This window comes from Thamnophis elegans, unplaced genomic scaffold (assembly GCF_009769535.1).
Source record: "Thamnophis elegans isolate rThaEle1 unplaced genomic scaffold, rThaEle1.pri scaffold_62_arrow_ctg1, whole genome shotgun sequence".
In the NCBI taxonomy this organism is placed as follows: domain Eukaryota; kingdom Metazoa; phylum Chordata; class Lepidosauria; order Squamata; family Colubridae; genus Thamnophis; species Thamnophis elegans.
The window spans coordinates 275,290-295,003 of record NW_022473900.1 but is presented as its reverse complement, the minus strand read 5'-3'; the positions used below and the strand labels follow the sequence as shown (position 1 = coordinate 295,003).

General features: G+C 35.8%; 1 protein-coding gene across 1 annotated transcript in view; it reads left to right on the top strand.

The window, feature by feature from the left end:
- The window catches only part of LOC116523609 (NACHT, LRR and PYD domains-containing protein 12-like), a 195,317-nt gene extending 175,898 nt beyond the window's left edge, over positions 1-19,419 (top strand). The window contains exons 5-6 of the mRNA XM_032238725.1: positions 7,108-7,183; positions 19,100-19,419. Coding sequence (XP_032094616.1) covers positions 7,108-7,183; positions 19,100-19,162 — 139 coding nt within the window. The 3' untranslated portion in view covers positions 19,163-19,419. The remainder of the gene's footprint in view (positions 1-7,107; positions 7,184-19,099) is intronic.
- Positions 19,420-19,714: the final 295 nt, after the last annotated feature.

Genomic DNA, 19,714 nt, shown 5'->3' with positions numbered 1-19,714 from the left:
GGCCTTAGAATTGTGCACTTTTAAAAACAAAACTTACAGTGTTTAGATACTTCTGACTTGCCATAATCTGTCCCATCATGTGGTGTAAAAAGATGTTGAATTGGGTCCCATGTTGAGAAGAGGTACAAGTGTTGCTTTTCTGGTTCACGATGGCATTTAAAATGACCAGCTCGTTCTGTGCCAATCAGAAACACAGATATGATCACATCAGATTTGATCACATGTCATGGAACTACATTTCCCATAAGGCAATCCCTGCCTACATTTCCCAGGAGGTAGTTTCTTAAAGGAGACAGCTCTTAATTCCTACTTTATCTATATATTGCTGGCACATTCTTGATTTTTCCCATTGGATATCCATTTGACTTGTAAATATGTTTTATTTTCATTTTCATTTTCATTTCATACGGTCACATATATACTGTGCATAACCAGGGCCATATAACATTGAGCAATAAACACAGGCATCCTTGTCAACAATACTCCCCAAGATACAAACCCAATATACCATTTCAACCCTCCATACACCCTTTCTTTCACCCCCCTCCAACTTTCCTTTCTCCCCTCCAACATTCCCCTCTACCCTACTTCCCCTCCCCCTCTATCACTCCTCTCTCCCAATACACTCCCTCCCTTCCATCTCAACCTCCCTCCGATCCTCTCTCCCACCCTCTCTACCCCTCTTTCTTCTTTCCTTCTGCTCCTCCCTTCGGTGTATTTCTACTATCTATCAATATATTCAACTTCCTATTTTTACACTAGAATTAAAAACGCAACAGTATACAAGTGCAATCATATTAATCACTTTAAAATCCAGCACATACTATATTTCCCCCCTCCCCCCTCCCCCCTAGTACCCCACCTCCCTTTCCCCCCCCCCGACTTCCCAGAGCCCGTACACGGTGTAGCTTTTTATCAAACACAGTCTGAAATATGTTAAAACCAAGGAAATTTTAAAAAAAAGAAAAAAAAGTTAGTAAAGTCTCTACGGTGAACTCAGCTTCTTGCCGTTACTCAAACTTTAAGCAGTTTACATTATTCCTAATCTTAGTTGTTTGATTACCTGCAGGATTTCCCCAGAGGTTATTTGTTGGTTCAACTTTTGCCTGTACTCTTCTCTAACCAGGGATATTATCTCTTTATCTAAGTATCTGTCTATATCTAAACCCTTAATTTTGTCCCCTTTGTACAATTCTGTAAAAAAAAAAAATAATAATTCCCGGAATGCCTTTTAAATCTCCTCCTGTTAAAACACCTCCTTCCCTCTATAACACAATTTGGATACATTTCAAATTTTTCTTTTAATTTCCTCTTCCAATTCTTTTCGTTTTTGCCCTAGTTTATGTCTATGTATTTTGTTTATATTCATCAATACTCCTCTCATATACGCTTTACTTGCATCCCCTACAAATCCCATGAAAGTACCCTTATTCTTATTAAGAACAAAGTATTCAGATAGCAATTTTTTACAGTCATTAATATACTTTTCATATCTAAATAAACTCTCATTCGACCTCCAAGACCTTCTTGCCTGCACTACCCTTCCCAATTCCGTCCAGACTGGATTATGGTCCAAAAGGACCCTCGCCGCAATCTTTGTTTTCTTCACCCTAGAAAATAAATCATTAGTGATTTGTATAAAATCAATCCTTGAAAGGGATAGATGTCCATCAGAAAAAAGGGTGAGGTCATATGCCTCTGCATTTCTTTCTCGCCAAACATTTCTCAATTCGAAGTCGTCCATCAAGTCTTTTTCCCTTCTAGAATTAGATCTAATGCGATATATCTTCCAAAGGGATCTGCTTCAATTAGTTCAGCCTTAATGTCTTTTCTTAAGTATACAACTATACCATTTTTCTTTTCCGTAGCAGAGGTCACAAAATATTGACCAAGTTTGGGGTTGAACAAATATTTTTGATCAGTTGATTTGATATAAATTTCTTGCAGGCAAATTATATCGTTTTTGAACTGTTTGAGATAGTGAAATATTTTCTTTCTCTTCTGTAAAGAGTTCAGACCACAACTCCTTGGTCAATGGCCGGTGGTTATTGAGGTTGTTGCAATGTACCTTGTTTTCCCATTCGTGTGGTAGTCATACGGCTAGATCTTTGTTCCCTGACCCCTTGCCCTTCCGGAAGGAGGAAATGGTGCTTTTTTTTTTAATAAATGTTTTTTAATTTTAATTTAAAACAGGTACAGCATCTTTCTTTACATCTGTAGAAAATGTATCAATCAATTACAGATAAGTTTTGGTACATCTCCTCCACAGTCAACCAACATAACTCATATTAACTCAAGCATTATTATATATCCATTTTCATTTAACTGTAATTATTATTTAAAAATATTAATAAAAGTAATAATCTTGAACAATACCTGCCCACACCGGTGGGAAAAGAAAAAATTAAAAAAAAGGGCAAATAAAAAATAAAAATTAAAGTAAAAAATAAAAAATAAAAATAATACAAAAAAAGACAAAAACGACAAGAGACAAGACAGGAAAACAAAACAAAACACAGGTGTCTATTATGAAAAAAAAAGAAGTATATCAACTGGTTACAACATGCTTTGGTGCTTCTCTTCCATTAACTCATATTAATTCAAATATCTTAACTCGGATATTTACCATATCAACATCATTATACCTCCAGTTTTAATTACCTATGGTTATTTAAACATCCTTCATCCTTAGCTATGCTAAAGAATTAATCCATAACACATGCTGACAATTCATTTACTTATTTGTAAAATCCTCTATTATCATAAAATCCTCATGTCCTATTTTAGCTGGACATCCATAATATTTAATTATATCATATATCATAACATTTTCCCAGTATTGATTAATATTTGATTGTATATATTTTATTTAGTTTTTTTAATAGTGATAATTATTGTAGTTAATACTCTTTATGTATAATCTAAAGATGTTTTCTCATATCCAATTGTTAGTTATCATATCAACTCCACATTATATACATTACTATCAATATCAATTATTATTCAACTATATCTGTTACAAAAAAGAACAATTAGGTTTAGCTAGTTTTCAATTGTATTCTTCAATCTATCAGCCAGTTCCAAATTATATATATTACTATCCATATCAGTCATTATTCAGCTATATCTATTACACATTAAGGTAATCAGATTTAGCTAATTTTAAATTACGTTCTTCCATCTGTCAACCAGTGTTTCTCCAATAGCAAGGTCTTCTCAAGCCAATTGCCACCCGTTGGATAAATTTACCAAATGTTTTCATAAGCAAATCCAGACAAAGATATTTTCGCACCGTTGGACTCTGAATGTCAGTGATGAAATAATAATGTTGTCCTGGGCTTGTAAAATTTTCCAAGTTAACTTTAATTCTCAAGGGTGGATTTTCCATTCCTCCTGCACTCTGTCTCTTTAAATGAGTCTTCTTTATAGCTCCCCCCCTCCTTTCTTCCTCTGAGATAGACCAGATGCCATTTCTCACATTTTCCATTTGTATTTCAGGAACATTTAAACATTCAACGATCTCAGTTTTTACTTCATATTTTAAAATCAGATGATCCAATTTTCTTTCCAGCCTTTGATAAGAGTCAAAAAGCCCTCTACATGCGGAAAAAAGAATCTGAAATGAAATCTTAGAGGTATTTTGAGACGCCATGATGTGTCGCAGTTAAAAATTGCAAGCTCTTTTTTTTTCCACAGACTTCGAAGCACTTTTCTTAGTCTCTTGCAGGCTGTAATCCTATCTGATCGTAAACAGAGCCAAGTAATAAAGTAATAAAAATGTCAAATCGTGACGGGCTAATTAGTAGAAAATAAATTTTACGATCCACTTAGGGAGAGTCAGAGGGGGGAGGATGTCGAGGAGTTTCTTGAAGCATTTAAGAAGTAAAGTAACCACCAGCCATAAATCCATTAAAAAAAGCCAATTCGCCGCTAAATCTCCCTATTCTTTGGTTTCAGTTAGCTTAAGTTTTTAACGCGAACAGTCTCTCTTGGATAATAAAATCAGCTTACCAGATGACATCACTTCTACCATTCTTAGGGGCAACCTGCAGTTTCAGTTAGCACGCAGCTAATCCAGAAAGGAATTGGCACGAGGAGTTAATACCCCCCCCCCGAGACTTGCGGGTGTCTCTGAGGTCCTGGGTCTCTCCTCACCTTCACTGTCATCTCCGGGACAGGTAGAGTTCAAAGAACCCATCCAAAAATCCTTCGGTATAGAGGAATTTCAGGAGTAGCCTGAAACTCCATCTTCTCACTGTTAAGCCCCGCCTTCTTCCCGGGAAATGGTGCTTTTTGTCTGGTAGTTGTGTGATTTGCTGTTTATCTTGTCCTTCTCGTGGTCTTTCTCCAGATCCAGATGATTCAGGGTGTCCCGCCTTCAGGATCTTGTGATAGAAATCTCGGGCTTCCCATACAGAGTTGAGACGATATTTTTGCTTATCAAATGTAATTATAATACCGAATGGCACATCCCATCTATACTGTATCTGACGGTTTCTGAGTTCTTCCACTAGAAAAGCATAATCTCTCCTGGCTCTTAGCATTTGGAGTGGTATTTCTTTCAAGACAATCAAGTCCTGTCCACCAATTTGAAGCCTGGTATTATAAGACTCTTGTAGTATCATGTTTCTGAACTCTCTTGTAGCAAAGTATATAATTACATCTCGGGGAAGTTGCTTCTGTTTTGCCACCCAAGAGTTAGCGTGGTAAATTTTTTCGATCTGCCAGTCAAAGTTAGACCCCGGTCTTTCCACCAGATGGTCAAAAGCCTCTGAAAAGATCTGCTTCAGGTTCTCCTGTTTATCCTCACGCAGCCCCCTGACTCTTAATGCAAGCTCCATCTGTGTGTACTGCATCATAACAATTTGTTTTTCAGCATTTTCAACTCTTTGTTGCACCACTTCAATTTTGGAAGTCAAGTTAGTGTTGGCTTCTTTGAGAACCTCTAGCTTATCTTCCATTCCAGAAACATATTCTGTCAGTATAGTTACAAGTCCCAGCATATCATCATTTGTTTTGGCAATCTTAGTATCAAGCTTATCATATAAGTCTGCTTTAAGTTTCTTTATCTCCTCTCTGAATTCTCTGAAAGCTTTTGAATTCTGCTCTCTAAATTCTCTAAGAGTTTCAAGAAAAAGTTCTTTTGTTAGCAAATCTCCAGTAGGGGGCGTAGAGGGTGGAAGCTGCGACTTTGTGCCAAGTGTGTGAGATGTACTCCTAAGAAAAGGTCTCCCCGAATTTAATTTTGATGCCATTATATCTTTTCTTCAAACAATTATTCAACAATTATTCAAACTCTACTGGCCCGCTGTGTAGCTTACGAGGAAAGAAAGTATTAAGTCCCCCCTTTATTTGTTCTTAGAGGTTTTTCAAAAGGTTTCAGAAAAGAACATTGTAACAAAGCAGGTTTCAAAAGATTAGCATTGTAACGAAACAGTTCAGCATATTCATCTCTGTTTGGAATGTCTCTATATTAACAAGGAGTCTTTTAAAACTTTTAAAAGTTGATAAGAAAAAAGAAAGTCTTGTAAGCTCTTCAAAGAAATGAAGCTAATTAAGAGACTGCAAGCTGGCTGTTCCTTTGATCTTTTTTTTCACTGTTCATTGCCGGATAGTTAGGAATGTGGGACAATCGCTATCTTAGGAGCTTATTTTTTAAGAAAAAAAAAAACCCCGTGCACGAAGGAAACTCTTGTAAAAAGGCAGATAAAGTTCTCAGGTACGGACTCTGCTTGTATTAATCTCAAATAAATATATCAAAAGTTGTCCTAAGTGGGGGGATCCTTACTTTGCGCCGTAATGAATACAGCCGTGGTTTCTGGCACGGAGATGTGATTCAGCCTTGGGTCGGCCCCCCCTTCCATTCACAGCAAAAAAAAAAGCTGCAAACTTCAAAGAAAAGCTCTTACCAGCTGGATCTCTCTCTCACTCTTCTTTGCCTGAAGAATGAGTTTATCTACCAGGTATTTAGGCAGATAATGCCACCAGAAACCTGGGGACAGCTCGTTAAGCTGCCGCCATCAGCAAGGTCCCTCCCCGGAAGTCGATATCCATTTGAGACAATGTGATTTTGATAGTTCTCTGTCCCCTGATTGCTTTGCATGTGATTAATATTAAAAAGCCATTATTATATTTTCTCATTCTTTTTCTAAAACAATAAAATTAATTAGTGAATACCTAATGAGATTGATCCGTTGTGGTATGGGGGGGGGCGGGTAATTCTTACTGTAATTATATGTCTTGTCCTTTAGGATCAAGTGGTGACACTATAGAATTAATTTCATTTTGTCAAATTCTTATCCAACGTAATATTTAATTCCAGAATGCTTCAGAGCAATAGTAACTAATCAATAAGTCCAATATGTAAAAATCAGTTCAGAACACATTTGAAATTAAACAACTTACAACACTATAAAGTATTATGTTGACTATAATAGTGTCCAGTTTTAATGTCACTATTCCGTTTCTTTATTTCAAATATGATAATTGACATAGAGATCACTCTCATGCTACTATTTTCTTTCATCCTATTTTCACCTTCCAGATTTCTTTTTAAAAAGTCTCTTCTATATCAACTATTTCTGGAAGTCTTCCAGGTAAAACTCAAAATTGGCCTTTTGATCAGTCCACCAAAGACCCCCCTACTCACTGCAGCACTTACAGTTCGTCCATTATTGACCCCCAGTCACATCTTGGACAGGTGACAGAATCCTGAAAGTGAGCTTCTCAGTTGCTGATTGGGCAGGGAGAATCGAGCTATATAAATTAAAGAGGGGGAAGGGCATGCTTAGATTCTGAGATGAAATGAAAATATGAAAAAGCTGTTTGCGTAGTCATTTGAGAAGTTGGGGAGACTAATATGAAGATGAATTTGAGGAACATTGGGATATCAAGGATAAAAAGTACACAAACTCACCAATTAAATTTTAGTGATAGCAAATCTTCCAAAAGAGATTGGAAATCAAACCTTTTGATCAGACAAAACAACCTGGAATAAGTGAAAACAAATCATCCTTGAAATTATCTAGGATGAATCAGATTATAATCAAATTATAATATCATTGTTAGGGATTTTTGCTGGAAGGTTAACATATTTTTTCATTATAGGTTGAATGGAGAATACATTATACAGAATGGAAAATGGAATGAAACATTTATGCTGGAATCTCCAGCTAGTACCCAGGTAAGTGGAAGAGTCTGGCAAGCTCAGAGTCCTCGCAGAACACAAAGAGGCACAGAACTGACTGCTTTCAGAATCCCTGAAGCCTTAATGTGCTGATTCGAGTGTATGGTTAGACTAGGAATTAAAAACTGTTCAAATTAATTTAGGAGTTAAAAACTGTTCAAGTTAGTTTAGGAGTTAAATATTGTTCCTTTAAGAGATTGCCTTTCGGGTAATGTAGTATTGCCTTCTGGGAAATGTAATCTTTATGTCATGTGGTCGCATCTGCCTTGCTGATTCGCCACTGGATTATACCTCTGATAGACAGCTTTTTTTTAAAAAAATGTATTGAACACAAATTAAAACATTGGACACAGTGTAACCGTCCTCTACAAAGTCTTTGCCATACATATAAAGTTATGCATTATAACCACCATGCTTATTTATATTTGGTCTATTTACAAATATAAAAATATCATAATTCCAACCATGTTGCTTTGTTTTTATCTTATACATTTCAACTGTTATAGTTTCATACATAATTCTAATTTCCATTCTGTAAATCTTAGTCATTGCTTATTTTGGGTCTTTCCTTTTTTGTTCCAACCATCGATAAAATGTGTCCCAGATCTTATAATATTCTGATTCGTCTTTATTCTTCAACTCCCACTTCAATTTATCCATTTCAGCACAAGTCAGAATTTTCCTAATTACTTCCTCTTCTTTTGGAATTTCCCTGTTTTTCCAGATTTGGGCAAAGACCATTCTTGCTGCCGTAATAATATGTATTGTTATGTAAATTTCCCTCTTGTTAGATTTATTGTTTATGATTCCCCAAAGAAATAGTTCTGGTGTAAATTCTTTTGTTTTTTGGCATGACCAAGACATGTGGTAGTATGTGCCTGATTTGTGATCACATTTCCAACAATTTGGCGCTAAATTTCTAAACATTTTGGCTAGTCTCACGGCTGGGAGATGTTACCTATAAAACATTTTATGTAAGTTTTCTTTATACAGTATTGACAATGTTATTTTCCTATTCCTTTCTCATAGGTCTTGCCATTTATCCAGGTGTATATTATAGCCAAAGTTTATTACTCATGCTACCATTGACTCCTTAACCTGTTTTTCTTCCATCTTATACTCCAGTAAAAATTTGTAAATCTTTTTTATCAATTCATCATTTGTCCCCAAAAGGATCTTATCTATTGCCATTAGCTCCCTACTAATGCCCCACTCTTTCATATCTTTCAAGTAACGTGATTGGATTTGAAGATAGGACCACCATTCCAATTCTATCCCTTGCTCTTTTAGCTCTTGCCTCGATCTTAATCTCCCTTCTTTGTCTATTATAGCTTTATAGGTGACCTGTTTTCTCTGGTTGATAAAATTTGGGAGCACTACTGCTTCTAATGTCGATAGCCCAATCGGAACCTTGCTGTAAATTTTCCTCTTGAATTTATTCCATGTTTCTAATAACGCCTGTCTTATAAAGTGTCTCTGAAAATATGGATGTGCTACCTGCTTCCCGTACCACAGGAAGGCGTGCCGTCCTAAATGTAAATCGTGGCTCTCTAGTGTTAGCAGTTTATTATTTTTTAAATTTATCCATTCTTTTATCCAGGTAAATGTTGTTGCTGGTAGTATAATTCCCACTCTGATACACCAAATTCTCCTCTTTTTATTACATCTTGCAGAAGTTTAAATTTAATTCTTGGTTTCCTCCCTTGCCAAATGTATTCTGATGTCATTTTATTCAATATTCCAAAGTACTTTTTATCTAATTTTATAGGAATATTTTGGAAAAAAAATAATCATATCGGTAGAATATTCATTTTGATCACTGCTATTCTTCCCATGAAGGAGAGTCTCAAATTTTTCCACCTCTCCAAATCCTCCTTTATATAATTTGTTAACTTAACATAGTTATCCTCTTTGATTGATTTACATCTTGCCATTATATAGATTCTTAAGTATTTCATTTTTTTCCAATCTGGATATTTATTCTCTTGGCCAATTCCTCCTTCTGCTTCTCCGTCATATTTTTAACTATCATTTTGGTTTTATCTTTATTAATGTTCAATCCGGCTACCTTCCCATAGTCTTCTAGTACCTCCATCAGCCTCAGACCTTATTTTAGTGGTTCTTCAAGAATAAAAACTAAGTCGTCTGCAAATGCTTGCAGTTTATCGACTTTTTTCCTAATTTCCAAACCTTTAATTTGAGTTTCTTTCCGTATTACCCTTGTTAACCCTCTAGAGACAATATAAATAGCAATGGGGATAGAGGACACCCTTGCCTCATACCTTTCTGTATTTTAAACTTTTTTGTCACCTCTCCATTAACTTTAGCTTCTTGGTCAGAGTATATCACCTGAAAAATATTTAAAAATGTATTGCCAAACTTGATATATTTCAATTGTTGTAGCATAAATTCTCAATTAACATTGTCAAAAACTTTTTGCGCATCTAAAAATAACAATGCCACCTGTGTTCCATTATGTATCTTGTAATATTCTAAGGCATCTAATATTATTCTTATATTATTTTTCATTTGTCGTTTTGGTAGAAAATCATTTTGTTCAGTGTGTATAAACTCATTTAGGAATTTTTTTAAGCATTCGGCTATTATTAATCTGAATACTTTGTAGTCTGTATTTAGCAAGGCTATGGGCCCATAGTTCTTAATTAGCATCCTGTCCGAATTCTCTTTTGGTATCAGCACAATGTTTGCCTCCACCCATGATGGTAGTATCTTCGCTTCTTCCAATACTGCATTATATACTTCAAGTAGGGTTTCTCCTAGATGGTCTTGCATTCTTTATATATTTCTATTGTTAAGTCCATCAGGACCTGGTGTCTTATTGTGTTTTTGTTTTTGGATTGCGTCTGTTAGGGCCTTCATCCTTATTTCTTCATTTAGCATATTCTTGATTTCTTCCGGAGATTTTGGCAATTCTGCTTTCTCAAGACATTGTATTATTTCCCCTTCTGACTGGCAATTGGTTTCTTTATATAGTTTCTCATAAAATTTCTGGGCTATCTTTTTCTTCTCCTCATTTTGGTAACATATATTCCCCTCCGCATCTTGTAATTTATTAATCCATCTCTTCTCTGTTTCTTTTTTCAATTGGTATGCTAGCCATCTCCCTGGCTTGTTAGTGTTCTCAAAAATATTTTGGTTTATCTTTTTTATCTGTTGTGCCAGGTCCTTCTTTTCAAGTATATTCAATTTATGTCTAATTAAGTCCATTTGTTGTTTTATATTTCTTTCTTGCAGCTTATCTTGTAGTTTCTCCTCCAGTCTTTTATATTCTTTTTCCAAAGAGCTCTCTTTTTGTTTTTTTAATTTATTTTCTTTTGCCATATAAGACATAACAACTCCCCTCATGTATGTCTTTGCCATATCCCATAAATTTTGTAGAGATGTATCTTCTTTTTTTGTTTTCTTTAAAGAAGAGGTGCAATTATTAATTTAAATTCCTCGTCCTTTAAAATTGATATTTTCAGTGTCCATCTTGTCACCCTCTTTTTCCCTATGAAACTTATTTTCGTGGGGTTGTGATCCACCCAGAGGTTTGTGTCAATTTCAACTTCCTTCACCTCTGATTGCAATTCTGTTGAAGTCCAGACCATATCGATTCTGGACCATGATTGATGTCTGTTTGAGTAATATGTATATTGATTTATACCCTGGTTTCTCCCTCTCCAAATATCTATTATTTTCAATTCCTCTACCATTTTGAAGAAGGTTTTGGGTAACGTTCTTCTTTTTCCTTTTTGTCGCTTTTATAATCTATTTTTTATCAATTATTGCATTGTAATCTCCCAGGATACAAATGTTATCATGCGATATATCACAAATAATGTGTAATTTACTGTAAAATTGTTCTTGTCCTCCATTCGGAGCATAAATCTCTACTAAGAACATTTTCTTCTGGTTTATTTCTATCTCAACTATCAAGTTCCTTCCTTCATCATCCTTGTAAATGTGTTTGACTGAAATTGCCTCTTTAATATATAGGACTACTCCACTTTTTGTTGTTGTGCTAATGAGGTGTATGCAATCCGTAGTTTGGGATATTCTAACAGTTGTTTTTGTTTTATATGGACTTCTTGTATTGCTATTATGTCCAAATTTAACTTCTTTAATTTGTTAAATATTTTCCTTCTTTTGATGGGTGAGTTTAGTCTGTTGATGTTAAGTGATAGGATTTTTATCTCCTCTTCCATTTCTCTAGCGGTGCCTTGGTCTTGTGCTTCTTGTTATTCTAACTTCCTTAGTTTCCTGGAGTCTCCTCTCATAGTTCTCCAGCTTTTCTTCCTTTCCTTGTCCTCTCTCTTTAATTTGTAATGCACTCTTTTCTTTTTCCACTAGTATCAAGTCTCTTCCTTCCCAATCTTCCGTTTCTTCCTCTTCATTACTGATATATTGACTGTATAATTCCTCCGCCTTGTCCACGGTGTCTATTCTCTGGCTTTTATCCTGTCACGTGACCATAATGCCTTCCGGTATCAGCCACCTGAAGTTGATGTTATATTTGGTTAGTTGAAAAGTCAAGAATTGATAAGGTCTTTGTATTTCTCTGACCCTTCTTGGTATTTGCTTCAGGACTATTAGTTGCTTTCCTCTATATTCTATCTGTTCGTCTCTCGTTCTGTGTAGTATTTCATCTCGGAATGATTTTCTCCTTGCATAATTTGTCTCTATTGTACAGGTCTCATCTATTTCCGTCAGCATCTCTTCCTTCTCAATTCCAAGTGCTTTTGCTAATGAATCTCCCATAATTTCTGGGAGAAAAGACCATGAGGTCTTCTCCTCTTTCCTCTCTTACATTTTGGAAGCATAGGTAATGCACCAATATTTTTTTTGAATTCTAAGCAAATGACTGTATTTTTGAGCTCCCTATTGGCCTGAATTAATTTTTTGCTAATTTCATCTATTCTTTTTTCTTCTTTCTCCAGCCTCACTTACATTTCTTGTAATTTTTGCTCATTTTTTGTGATTTGTTGTTGAAATGATTCAAATTTCTCATCCATTGTCTACATTTTCTCCTTTAGTTCTCCTGTATCATTTCTTACTTCTGCAATCTCTTTTCTCAGTTCCTCATTATTTTGTTTCATCGACTCTTGCATACCTTGTAACATGGCCTGTAGATCTTTAAATGAATTTGACCTCTCCCTCTGAACCATTTCCTCCATAGATCATTGGCTTCAAGGGCTCAGGGCTGCCCCTGTTAGTTGAGTACCTTGTTTTCTCCCTGTCCCTATCTTCATTAAATTCGTAACACTTGTCATTTTTAACAACCTCACAAAATCACCTTTTATCAAGTTCTCCCACTTTTTCTTCCCACCAATATAAACTTTCACCTTTCCAGCTATTGTAAACTCTTAATATTCTATTTTGTTATCCTATATAGGCAATTATAAAACATAAACAATTATCTCTTATATGAGACTATGACGGCTATATTGGAATATATCAGGGTTAAGTATCACAATTTTAAGTCAATATTGGAAACAACCATAAACCTTGTATCAATCATGCTCTTTCTATTTCACTAATTACTACTACCATATTATCATTGATAATCTTAATATTCTTAATAGTGATGATATTTATTGCTAATATTAATTATTATAACTTAATACTTGGTACTTAGTAAACATATTAGGTACATAGAATCATTCAGTAATCATTCCAACTTCTCACAATGTTATTGCCAACAGGTTCAAGTCTGTTATGGTGAGTAAGTCTCTCTGTGTGGCTTAGATGTTCTCTCTTTTTTTGTCAATTAATAGTCAATTAATAGTCAGTAGCACTTCAACACTCCAAAGTAGTCCCTTCTTCCAACTTCCCATTTCATATATATCTCACTGGTAGTTTCTCTCTTTGACCAGTAGGTGTTGTCCTATTTCTGTTCTGAAAGAAGCACTGTCACAGTTTCAGAAAGAAGCCATTAATCACCAAACTTTCACACTGTTGAGCTCTCCTGTTGGTGTTGCTTGTTCTTCTCCAATCTTACATTAAATCAGACAATATCCGTTTGCTTAATCAAACTGATAAAATGAAGAAGAAAAAGAAGAGAAACACCCCCCCCCCGAGTGTTCTTGTTGTTCAAGCCAATTTGTCTTATACTTCCTTGTTCTCTTATCTTTACAGCGCCATCTCTTGCTGTTCTATCCTTGAGCGGGTGAAGTTGCTTCCACCCCTCCTCTCAGTTATGATTATTTCTTCCACCAGGGAAACTCCGCCAAACGACCTCTTTTAACTTAAATGATTGGAACTAATTACAACCAGAAACAGTCCACCATTGTTTTGCTTATTTCTCGCTTACTTTGACCAGCTGTCAGCCCCTCAGGTCGGACATTACGGGTCATCTTCTCCCCTTCTGATCTCTAGGCACGTTCTCCTGCTTCATGCTCTGAGCCTCCACTCTCCGCCGTCCATACACAATCAGCAGAACATCCACTTTTCAGGTGTCCCTCCAAGACCTGCTTTCGGCTATGAAAGCCCACCAGACTGCCGGAAATTGGCTGTGTGCTTCGGAGCTGCCCATTCACAGACCCACTCAGTCTGACAACTGGTCCCACCCCCAAGGTCTATCATCTTTGTTTTCAGGTCTGCAAGCTCCACGGCCAATATGGAGCCACAGAGTTCCAAACGTGGCACGGTGTGACCTTGTTGTGGTGCTAGTTTTGCGTTTCCCATGATGAAACCAACGTGAATGTCGTTCTCCCCACTGTAGACCCTGATGTGTCCTATGGCTGCTATTGCCTTTGTTGACGCATCTGAGAAGTCATGCAGTTCTTTCTTCAGTGCGTCGGTAGGTGAGATGGGAACGTACATGTGCTGCACATGGACATTTTGGAGGTGACTCAGGGAGGCTCGCCATGTCTTCCATTCTTGTTTCTGCTCTGGCGGAAGCAGCTTGTCCCAAACTTTTGTGTTTTGGAGAGATGCGCAGAATGAGCCTCTCCTGCAGGTGTGGCAAAACCTAGGGGTTCGAACAGGCTGTTCATCATAGACAGGACTCCTCTTCTTATGAAAGCAGTCTTCTGGGCTGGGGCTCTGAAGGTGAAGACGTCTTTCTTCAAGTCCCAACAGAGACCAAGACTGTGTTGGATGAAAGGGGTGTCTGTGCCGAAGTCAGGTTCCTGTAATTCCTTAGCGTGGTCTTCAGGATTGACCGTTGCTAGCATTTCCTCACTGTTGGATGCAATTTTATGCAACTTATGGTTGGCTGTCCCTAGCATCTGTGTGTCCTTTTTAATAGGTCTGTAGACTCTGCTGGGTGGGCATGGATTTTATGCCATTGCCAACATAGAAGTCCTGTTTCACAAATCGTTTGGCATCCGCACTGAATTTGGCTTTGCCCACACGAGCAGTGTGTTGCAGGCCATAGTTGTCAATGGATGGGAAAGAGCCATTTTCAAAGACATGCACTTGCATTCTGTATTCCGTTATCTGTTGGTTGTGCTGTTCATTGCTGAACCACAAGAAGCGTAGTTAGTTGCGACGATCTTCCCTGACAACGAATGAGTAGAACATTGCTGGATGTCGCCCATGATGGTTATGGCTTCCTTTCTGAAGAAGATGAGCGTGCTGAGCAGACTGTTGGCGAGGTCAGGTCCTGTGAGGACTTTGGAATTGTACACTTAATATCAAAACTTACAGTTCAGTGTTGAAATACTTCTGACTTTCCATAATCTGTCACATCATGTGGTGTAAAAAGATGATGAATCTGCTCCCCTGTTGAGAGGAGGTACATGCGTTGCTTCTCTGGTTCACAATGGCATTTAAAATGACCGGCTCGTTCTGTGCACAGGGAGAACGCCCCAGTGGCCAATCAGAAACACAGATATGATCACATCAGATTTGATCACACGTCATGGAACTACATTTCCCATAAGGCAATCTCTGCCTACATTTCCCAGGAGGTAGTTTCTTAAAGGAGACAGTTCTTAATTCCTAGACTATCTATATATTGCTGGCACATTCTTGATTTTTCTCATTGGATATTCATTTGAGGCAATGTGATTTTGATAGTTCTCTATCCCCTGATTGCTTTGCATGTGATTAATATTAAAAAGCCATTATTATATTTTCTCATTCTTTTTCTTAAACAATAAAATTAATTAGTGTATACCTAATGAGATTGATCCATTATGGTATGGGGGAGGATTCTTACTGTAATTATATGTCCTGTCCTATAGGGTTAAGAGTTAACACTATAGAATTAATTTCATTTTGTCAAATTCTTACTCAATGTAATATGTAGTTCCAGAATACTTCAGAGAAATGGTAACTAATCAATAAGTCCAGAATGTAAAAATCAGTTCAGAACACATTTGAAATTAAACAACTTACAACACTATAAAGTATTATGTTTACTATAATAGTGTCCACTTTTAATGTCACTATTCTGTTTCTTTATTTCAAATATGATAATCGACATAGAGCTCACTCTCATGCTACTATTTTCTTTCATCCTATTTTCACTTTCCTAATTTCTTTTTTAAAAAGTCTCTCCTATATCAACTATTTCTGGAAGTCTTCAGGATAAAACTTACCTTAACACAAAATTGGCCTTTAGATCAATCCACCAAGGACTCCCCTACTCACTGAAGCACTTACAGTTCGTCCATTATTGACTCCCAGTCACATCTTGGACAGGTGACGAAATCATGAAAGTGAGCTTCTCGGGTACTGACTGGGCAGGAAGAATCAAGCTTTATAAATTAAAGAAGGGGAAGGGCATTGCTTAGATTCTAAGATGAAATGAAAATATGAAAAAGCTGTTTACCTAGTTATTTGAAAGGGGGGCGAAGGTGAAGTTGAATTTGAGAAACAATGGAAATCAATCTTTTTGATTAGACAAAACAACCTGGAATGAGTGAAAACAAATCACCCTTGAAATTGTGGCAGAAAGAATGAAAAATATATTAAACAAAATAATTCACAAAGATCAAAGTGGATTCTTACCACATAGACAAATTAGTAACAACACCAGAATAGTACTAAATGCATTAGAATACTATGAAATACATATGGAGAAACAAGCAGCGTTAATATTTTTAGACACACAAAAACCTTTTGACAATTTGAATTGGAACTTTTTTATTAAACAAGTATGAAACATGAATTTTGGTTTAAATTTCGAGAAAATGATATCAGCAATCTATTAAAAGCAAACTGCCAGCATGATAGTAAATGGAAATCTCACAGATAGATTCAATATAACCAAAGGAGTAAGACAGAGATGCTCACTGTCACATTTAATTTGTATCCTCTCAATAGAATTACTATTAGAACGAATAAGACAAAAAAAATGAAATAAAAGGAATTAAAATAAAGAATGAGGAATACAAATCTCAGGTGTTTGCAAATGACTTGGTATTCTTCATAGAAGCCCCAATTGACTCAGGAAAGGTACAATACTTCTGGAAGAAGTAGAAGAATTTGGCAAGGTAGCGGGGCTCAAAATTAGCAAGGATAAGAAAAAATATTAGTTAAAAATATTACTGCAAATCAGAAGAATGAATTGGAGAAGGAAATTGGACTACAAATTGTAAAAACAATTAAATACCTAGGGATCTTGTTGACAGCAAGGTGTTCAATGATAAAGGAGGATAATTATAAGAAATTGATGGAAAAAACAAAAGATCTGGAACATTGGAGGAAAGTTAAACTAACATTGGTGGGGGAAATTGCCACAATCAAAATGAACATACTCCCAAAATGGCTATACCTATTTCAAACAATTCCCATAAAACTAGATTAAAAGTTTTTCAACGAATTAAATAAAATATTCATTAACTTTGTATGGGAAAGGAAGAAATCCAGAATAAGTCTTAAATCACTACAGGATAGCCAAACTAGAGGTGGTTTTAGACTCTTGTTGGGAGTTATACTATCACGCAGCCGCCTTGCTATGGATCAAAGAATGGGTACTCCTTACCAACAAAAGGATACTTATACTAGAAGGACATGATTTAAATACAGGGTGGCATGAATATTTATGGGAGAGAAAAAACACAAAACATTCACATTTCCAAAGTCATACAATTAGAGGAGCATTATTACAAGTCTGGAGGAAAATCACTTAAAGCACTAAATACCGGATGGCTATCGACTATGGAAGCAATGATATACCCAAACACATTAGACACAACCAAGATGACAAGTTATTACCAACTGCTAGATAATCAAGGTAATCTGAAAACAAATCAAGAACTGAAAGAACAGGGAATTTTCATTGATTGGTGGCCATACTTACAATAGCAGACAAGATGCAAAAAAGACATAGAGGAATTTGGCATTGAAAAAGAACACTTACCAATAGACAAAACATAATTAGGAATGGAGATTTTCTTTAAAAAAAATAATTTTTATTGAATGTTTTAATCTTTAAAAACAGTAAAGAAAACACAAGAAAAAAAACACAGAACATACATAACAATAGACAGTAATTTTACAGCTTTCTAGATCAGCTTTCTTGTTTAGCTTTCATAGTTCTCCCTTCTGCATTGCCTTCCTATTGCTTTAACCTTGTCCTATAATGTAGCAAATGTAGTATTAACACTTATAATAATATTCATTATTTGTATCACCATATATTTATATTCCCTATTTTCTGATTTGACTTCTGATTTCTAGCCACTTATACATTTTATTCCATACTTTATAGAAGTCCCATTCTTCTCTTTCTTTTAATTCCATTGTCATTTTATCCATTTCTGCACATTCAAGTGTTTTCCTGATTATAGTTTCATCTGAGGGTGTATTGATTTTTTTCCAGTTTTGTGCGAAAGCAATCCTGGCAGCAGTGAGTATGTGTATCATTATGTATTGAGATTTTTTATCCATTTTTTGGTCTAGTAGTCTTAATAAGAATGCTTCTGGTGTGAGTTCTATTTTTCGCTCCGTAATTTCTTTCAACCATTCCCGAATTTTCCACCAGTACTTCCTAGTGATGGGGCACGTCCACCACATGTGATAGAATGTTCCAGGTTTGTGGCTGCATCTCCAACATTTATTTGGGTACATTTTGGCCAATTTGTAGAGATTTTTTGTAAGCTACTGTCATCATAAATGTATAATTTCTTTCCCATAGTTTATCCATTTTTTCTAACTCTATATTATGCCCAAAATTTCTTCCCCAGCTAATCATTGTCTCCTTTACCGTCTCTTCCTCCATTTTATATTTTAAAAGAAAGTTATATAATCTAGTGATCATTCTGCCAATTAGTGATATCTGTAGTTTAGTCCAATTATCCAAATCTTTTTGTATCTGTCATAGCAATTTGTTGTAGTTATCTTCTTTTATTGTAATACATTTTGCCGATAGCCATATTTCCAAATATTTAATTTTCTTGGCCCTCAAAATTCCCAGTTTCTCCTCCAGTTCTTTATTTTGTCTTTTGGTTAAATTCTTAGTTAATATTTTAGTTTTCTCTTTATTTATTTTAAGCCCTGCCACTTTACCGAATTGGTCTATGTTTTGTAATAATATTAGTCCAGTTTCTAGGGGTTCCTCTATGATAAATGCTAGATCGCCTGCAAAGGCCTGCACTTTGTATTCTAATTTTCTAATTTTTTTTGTGTTCTAATTTTCAATCCTTTTATGTCCTTGTTTTGCCTAATTTGTAACATCAATGCCTCTATTGAGAGGATGAATAACAGAGGAGATAGAGGGCATCCCTGTTTTACCCCTTTGGTTATGCTGAAATCTTCTGCTGCAAATGTAAAATGAATGGAAAGTATGTATGACAATAAACAAAATGGAATATACCGATATCTTAGGAATGGGAAGAATGTGGTTTTTTATGTTTTGTTTTGTAAAAAGCTCAATAAAAATTATATATATGATAATCAATTTATAATATCATTGTTAGGGATTTTTGTTGGGAGGTTAACATATTTTTTTAATTATAGGTAAGAGTGGAAGAGTCTGGCAAGCTCAGAGTCCTCGCAGAACACAAAGAGGCACAGAACTGACTGCTTTCACAATCCCTGAAGCCCTAATGTGCTGATTCGAGTGTATGGTTAGACTAGGAATTAAAAACTGTTCAAGTTAATTTAGGAGTTAAATACTGTTCAAGTTAGTTTAGGAGTTAAATCCTTTTAGAGATTGCTTTTCAGAAATTGTGGAATGGAATCATTAAAGAAAGGATGCAAAAGGAGGGACAAAATGAAATGTGAATGACAAAAATGAAAACATTTTAAAAATTATTTGAAATAATTAAATTGAATGGTTCCATGGCACGTTGGCTGCAGTGAATTGACCATGGCATTGTCCATGGCGAGTTGCCCCATCCCGATCTGGTTGTTTCCAAGAGAAGGCGTCCTATCCAGTGAAATTCTCTGATCAGCTAAAGGGTTCTTTGCATCTGACAATGGCTGAGCCTCTGGATGCTGTTTCTTCATGCTTGCTTGTTTGATTGATCTATTTTTGTTCCCATTCTAAATATGATAAAGAAGTGTTTGAATCTAATATGCAGGCTACATATTAACTTACGACCACAATTGAGCCCAAAATGTCTGTTAGTA